The 7,115-nt window shown below is 39.6% G+C and overlaps 1 protein-coding gene across 1 annotated transcript in view; it reads left to right on the top strand.

Moving 5' to 3' along the window:
* The first annotated feature begins 1,349 nt into the window (after window positions 1–1,349).
* TTC21B (tetratricopeptide repeat domain 21B) overlaps window positions 1,350–7,115 on the top strand; it is a 113,158-nt gene continuing 107,392 nt past the window's right edge. Inside the window, 3 exon segments of the mRNA XM_012655822.1 lie at window positions 1,350–1,415; window positions 5,198–5,327; window positions 5,418–5,528. Coding sequence (XP_012511276.1) covers window positions 1,395–1,415; window positions 5,198–5,327; window positions 5,418–5,528 — 262 coding nt within the window. The 5' untranslated portion in view covers window positions 1,350–1,394.

Genomic DNA, 7,115 nt, shown 5'->3' with positions numbered 1-7,115 from the left:
CTTGTTTGGAATATAAACTAAACTTTTGATTCAAAATTGGACATTTCATATTTAATGACCAAATATGTTTTAATGAGTGCCTTGGCCTGTGGTATTCTCTGCTGCCTTCCAAATCCACAGCTTTGAAAATCATACTAGCAGATTGTACCGGTTGCCTATCACCACAAATGTTTTAGCTGGACTATGAATGTTGAAAAGAAAAATCAAGGCTCATGAAAATATGTGCTGAATTGGGTGGGATGCACTTTAAAGGGAAACCAATGAGAAATATTGCTTTCCCGTAAAGCTAGAATAGTAGCTACTCTTTCTCTCAAGACTGTCATTACATGGGAAAAAAGTTAATGTTCATAAACTCCTTAAGAAACTTAAAACCTGAAAAAGGGAACTACATATCATGTCAATTAAAGTAAGATAATTAACACTAGGATCAAAATTGGGAATCCATGTAAAAGATTCAACAAAGATCATTTAAACCTTACGTATTATTTTTAAAAACTCTTTAAGCAGAAATAGAAAATCTCTTAGTCCATCATATTTCAATAGAATTCTCTGAACTGAAGAAATCTATTAGCAGCTGACAGAGTTGCCTGATTGGTGCAAATATAAAAGTTTGCATTGGGATTAATTTTATTCTCAGCTTGACATCAACAGTATCATTAAAAATACTCACTCACAAACAAAGCTTAACTTATTTGTCCGTCTTATCAGGCCTGGTAAAACAAACAAACAAACAAACAAACAAACAAAAAAACGGGCTAAAATGCATTCTAACAACAAGCAAGAGTGCAGCAATGCCTGCAAATAAGATGGGCCAGAGAAGCTCATCGCATTTCTGTAAAGCACTTGTGATTTTTCTGCGCCACCTTGTGGCCATACCGCAACCATCACACGGGAAAGTCAAGCGCTTTCCCCGGCCTGGTCAAGTCTCCCAGCCAGCCGCACTGCGGGATCGGCCCCTGCACAAACGTGAGGCAAACGGTGCCAGCGGTGGGAAACAGACTTGCCCTTCTTCCTACTTCCTCCTCCATTTCCTTTATTCCATATCCTCGGGTCCGCCCACCCACCGTCCTCTGAGAGCCTTTTCCCTAGTTGACTTCCTTTTCCAGCTCCACCATTCGGTCGCGCCCCTTTCCCCCGCTGGGTCCTCCGGGGTCGACTCGCAGCCCTCCCTGGAGGCCCCGCCCGCGCCCGCCGTCCGCCTCCCGCAATCCCTGCCGCAAGGACCGCCCCCTCCCGCCGGCAGCCAATGGCGGCGCGGCTCCGCCCCGCCCTTCCTGCCGCGTCCCGGAGCTCTGGCGGGCTTGGGGCCTCGGCCGGGTCCTGAGCCCGTGGATCTTCCGGGCGGCTGAGGCGAACGCAGCCCCGGATCCCAGCGGGCCGGCCTCGGGAGAACCATGGACTCGGAGGTGCTGAAGGTGAGCCGGCAAGCGGGCGGGCGGGGGCCGGACGGGGTTGCTTTGGCGATGGGCTGGGGGCGTGGAGAGCTCGGGTGGACTTCGCGAGGCTGTCGTCCCCCTGCTGGGCCTTCGCTGGCCTGGTTCCTGGGGGTCGCCAGCCGACTGGGATGACCGGTTGCCCACCCCACCTGGTCGGCCTCCGCGGGCCCTGCTTCGGAATCTGGAGGTCTGGGCCAGCCCCGGCGCGCTGCTTTCTGAACTGTCGTTAATGTGCTTGTCCCCACCCTGGCTGGTGTGTTTATTTTGCGTTTGCATCATGTTTGTTAGGAAAGCTTGGGTAACATACGACACTGCGCCTCCAGGTGCGATATTTAGGGACTTACATCAAACTACTAATAGTGTCAGCTCCGCCGTTGGACAGTAAAAGGAGCTCTGGAAGACTATACGAAACCAATTAAAGACGTGAGACTTCAAAATCGGGGAGTCTTTATTTTAGGGTGATGGTCTTCTCTATCTATCACTGATGCATCCATTCAGCAAATATTAATGGCGGGCCACTTAAGAAACGATGGTATAAAAGAATTAAAGACATGAGGATTGAAAATAAACGTTTTATTTTCAGATGATGGTCTTCTCTATTCCCTCCTTCGGCAAGTATTTATGAAAGGCTTACTATATGTCCACGAGAAGCTGGAGATGTCAGTGAGCAAAACCGAACAGTCACTGCCTTCACAGATTTCACTGTCTGATGCTGGAGAAAAACCTTAATTCAATTCATTCAGCAAATAGTTACTGAATGCTTCTATGTGTCTAGCACTATTCCAACCACAGAAGATACTGCAAAAATAAAACTAAGAAAGACCCTTGCAATCTTGTAGCTTACATTTGAGTAGGAGGAGTCAGACAATAAGTAGGTCAATAAAATGTACCTTGTGAGCTGATAAGTGGATGGAGGACAATTTGGCAGCGCAGGAGGTTAGGGAGTGCTAGAGTGTCTTTTGCTTTTTTGCCTGAATTTTTACCTTATCCTCTGTCAAGCTATGCCCCCATCTCCTTCAAGTTTTTCATCCCCTAAAATATACCCTTGCACTGCCACCCAAATGAAATCTTTAATACAAACACTTTCCTGCTAAAAAAGTGGTTCCTCATCACTTAGACTTGAGCATCAAGCCCAAGTCCTTAAGATGAGTCCTTCACCCTCCCTTCCTCTCCAACTTCACCCTCAGATACTCCTTGTCTTGCTTAAGCCTCGGGAGCAGGAAATGGCAAACTTTTACTACAAAGCACCAGATAGTACATATTTTAGGCTTTGTGAGCCATATGGTCTCTGTCACATCTACTTGGCTGTTGTATTTTAAAAGTACAGCCATAGACAGTACTTAAATGAATGAGCATGGTTGTGTTCCAGTAAAACTTTATGAACACTGAAATTTGACTTTCACATAATTTTCACATTATGAAATATATTTTTCTTTTTTTTCCAATTGCTTGAAAATGTAAAAACCATTCTTAGATCACTGGCCATAAAAAAATAGGCAGCAAGCCAGATATGGCCCTCAGACTGTACTTTGCCAACCCCCTCTCCAGAATATGGAGTGGCTTTTAGTGATTTCCATCACCACTCCCATCCCAAGGGACCACTGATGATTTTTTTTTTTTTTTTAATTTGTGTTGTCACAGTTCCTTTGCCTGGCTTGCTCCTCTGCCTGACACCATGAAAGGCAAATAGGAAAAGCCTGCATGTGTGTGGACGGAGAGTGAGGGGTTTGCAATTTAGGAGTCAGCTCTGAAATCCTCCGCAATAATCTTTCCTTAATTTTACTCTTCTATCCTCCCCGCACCCCACCCCACCCACCAAAGCTGTCTAAATGTTGCTATCCTACCTTCCCAAAGCAATTTATAAACTCTTTTCTTGCGTTTGCTACATTGTATTTCAGTTGGTCTTTAGATTATAGTCTCATCTGTAAAACGTAAGCTTTTCTGAGGCAGAAAGCATGTCTTATTAACCTTTTTATTCACAGTAGCCCGGTGCCTGGCACTAGTAGGTGCTCAGTAAATGTCTGTTGGACTAAACAGCCTAACATGAACCAAAGCAGTGGCAATGGGTATGTTTAGTGGGAACTAGACTAGAGAAATAGAAGGAACTACACTGACAGGTTAGACTTAGGGAGAAAGGAAAATGTCATGATGCAGTTTCTGGCTTGCGTGGCAGGTCGCAAATGGAAATACGAATCTGGAGCTTAGATGAGAGGTCTTGGTTGGACACATTGTTTTTTACTCCATCAACATATGAGGCTCAGAGGAACTTTTTTCCTTTCAGAACAGGACTTTTATACTATATCTTAATTAATCCTCACAACCTGTAAATTATTAACAGCATTTTACAAATGAGCAGACTGAGGTTTTGAAGATGGACCAGAGATACGAAGCCAAATCTTTTCGCTTTTAAATCCATGTCCTTTTTATGATACCATGACACTGCCCTTGGGAGGATTATAGGTGCTAAGTGATACTAAATGCTAGGCAGAATTCAAGTAAGATGATATTAATATTAAAAGCGTCCTTAGTTGTGGCAAAGTAAGAGGTCATTTGGACCTTAGGGGAGTGGGGCATTAGCGGAGAACTGCACTTTACTGAGGTGTGCTGTGGAGGTCTGGGAGACGGCACATGGATCATGCTTTCAAGAAACGTGGCTAAGAGGAGGACTATAGAGCAGTAACCACAAGGAGGAAAGCAGAGTAAAAGCTGAAGAGTACATTTGTCTAACTGATCTAGAGAGAAGACCATGGACTGGAGTCTTCCAGAAACAATATACTATAGAACAGAGCTGTCTAGACACCCTTAGACTTCAACCCTGTCAATCAACACTTTATCCATATTTCCTACTCCTGCTGAACGAGCTACAGTCAGAGTAGGAGGGTATGGGATGTCCCAAATTGGTTTGTGGAGGTGAATCAGGTGTATCCCAATGATGGTGGAAGTGTGGCTTCCCTCTTTGATTAGGTCAGCAACCAAGCTTTAGATAGAATCCTGAGGAAAACGGTGTTAAGCACAGACCCAATTAATCAGAATTTAATAGGTCCTGATAGTAGTTTTCTCTCTTGTAAAAGAAAATAATATAATTTTGAAAAAAGCTTAATGACAGTCATTTCCATTGAAGAGCAGTTTAGATTGTTTATTCTTTTATTTGTTGCAGAACTCACATATAAAACAAGTACAATGACGTTTGACAGTTTGCTGAGTTTGTCATTACTTCATAATGCCATAATAACAAAATATTATGTATTTTAAAAAGCAGATTTTGTTTTTAAGAAATCTGTGGTCTGGCAATGGAAGCCTCTTGTCTTTTTTAAAAAAATTTTTGGTTTTGGTCTATTTTTCTGTTTTCTAGAACCTTCAAGAAAATGTGGGTAAAAGAAAAGAAAGAGGTGAAAGTAGCCTGATTTCAGTACTGTTAAAAAATTTAGGAAAAAAGATTGGAATTATTAGAAAACATTGAATTATTTCACTAATTTTGTTTTTATTCTGTTCTATAATCCTTATTATTGAGTACTAGCCATTAACAATATTTTAAGAACTTGGAAGAAAAAAATAATTATTTCACTAATTTTGTTTTTATTCTGTTCTATAATCCTTATTATTGAGTATTAGCCATTAACAATATTTTAAGAACTTGGAAGAAAAAAATATCACATTACCTAAGTTTTAGATTATTCCGTGTTTTACATTAACATCTGCTTCTTAGAGTGTTTCAGAGTACTGATATCCTTTTATAATATCTTCTCATTATTTCTTTCTAGACTTTGATTAATTACTATTGTAAAGAGAGATATTTCCATCACATGTTACTTGTTGCCAGTGAAGGAATTAAGCGGTATGGCAGTGACCCAGTCTTCAGGTTTTTTCATGCCTATGGTATATTAATGGAAGGTATGTGCTAGTTATTAAACATATTCCATCAGTTTTAAATTCTTGCTTTGCACTATGAACAATTTTTCATATCATAATCTTGATTTTCAGGTAAAGTTCAAGAAGCTCTTCGAGAATTTGAGGCTCTTAAAAATAAACAAGATGTATCCCTTTGTTCTCTACTTGCACTGATCTACGCCCATAAAATGAGTCCTAATCCAGGTATAGTATTTAAGTATAATGCTTAGGACAATTTTTCCTATTCAGTTCAATTTTATTTTTCGCAATTAAAACATTCAGTCTGATCGTACTGTAATATATATATAGGTGCTATTTATATCATGTTTTATCTTCCTGAGAAGAATATAAATTCATCAAGCATAAGAAACATGTCTATACTACTTTCATATTCCTTATATCCTATGGCAGAGGTTTTATTAGTACATAGCAATTGTTTGAGTTAACTTAAAGGTGAACATATATTTACCAATTGTTATGAAAAAACAGTGCTGTATATACATAAATAGCTCTGCAGCAGTCAACTTTACAACTTGTTATGTGCAAACATATAGCTATATGCAGTTTATTTCTTCTATATATTAAGTTCCTTGAAGGCTTTTATGCCTTGCGTGGGGACTGGCTCTTGGAAGATATTCAGTAAATTTTTATTTAGTGGTAGGTTGGGAAATGTGATTAGGTTATAGAAGGAATCTTATAAACCAGCAGTTAAAGTTGCGTGAACTATCTTAGTGTGTAGTTAACTTAATGGCTAAGACCAAAAGAATATCAAAATTACAGGTAATAAAGAGGAAATAACATTATATTCTTTCATGTATATTCAATAACAGCTAATAGGATTATACATATAGATTCTGTTACAAATAATTAGACAATAATCAAATGTCATAGAATGGTTTCTTAAATATTAGAAAACATTTTTTTCTTAATCAAAGTATCACATGCCTCCTTCACTCCATGTACACATATACAAATCAATAGTACAGAAACACATTTAACAGTTATGTGCTTACTTTTTGCAAGGAACTGTGCCAAATACAGTTAGCAGATATGAAAGAATTGTCATAAGTGATCCATGGCATCAGGTTTATAATCTAGTTGAGAAAACAAAATGTAAACACCACAAAGATTAAATTCCACTGTTACTATAAATGATAAAAGATGAAACAAGTCCATAATTAATTGAAATTTATATATACTATTAATCCACAGGAGTGGGCTGGGAAAGCTTTGTGAAAGGTTAGAAAATCTGATTTTTGAAGGACAGGTAGAATTTGAATATGAACAGTATTGGCCAGATAGGAGAAACAGATGGGCAAATACATGGAAGTGGTTCAGGATTAGGCTCTTCTGTTGATCTCCTTTCTATATGCTCCAGTGGGAATACTGTTTACCTAGAGCACAGAATTTACATAAGAGAGCTGTAGTCAGTTAAGTCTAAATAAAAGAAATTAGTACAAAATATTTTCTTTCTGTAATCAAGTTTTCATTTAATTGATTATTCCCAGCATTATTGGTTCTGTTGGGAAATGTGATTTCCAGCACACTGAAAAGGTATAGACAGAAACATTGTTTAGAGATACCTGAACTCTGACTCTGCTTTCTGCCATGGATGATGCTGAATGGACTTAAGCTCTAGTAGGGGCCCAGATGTCTGTAAATATTGCCAAGGAAAGGCCAAGATTGTAGTGTACATTTTTCCTGAATGCTCCTGTAAGCCGTGATTATAAAAAGACTTAGGCTCACCACATGTACTCACCATCAAACTGGTATTAACTGATCAACACATAA

Source organism: Propithecus coquereli, unplaced genomic scaffold, assembly GCF_000956105.1.
Source record: "Propithecus coquereli isolate 6110/MARCELLA unplaced genomic scaffold, Pcoq_1.0 Scaffold49, whole genome shotgun sequence".
NCBI lineage: Eukaryota > Metazoa > Chordata > Mammalia > Primates > Indriidae > Propithecus > Propithecus coquereli.
This window is presented reverse-complemented; position numbering and strand designations above follow the sequence as displayed.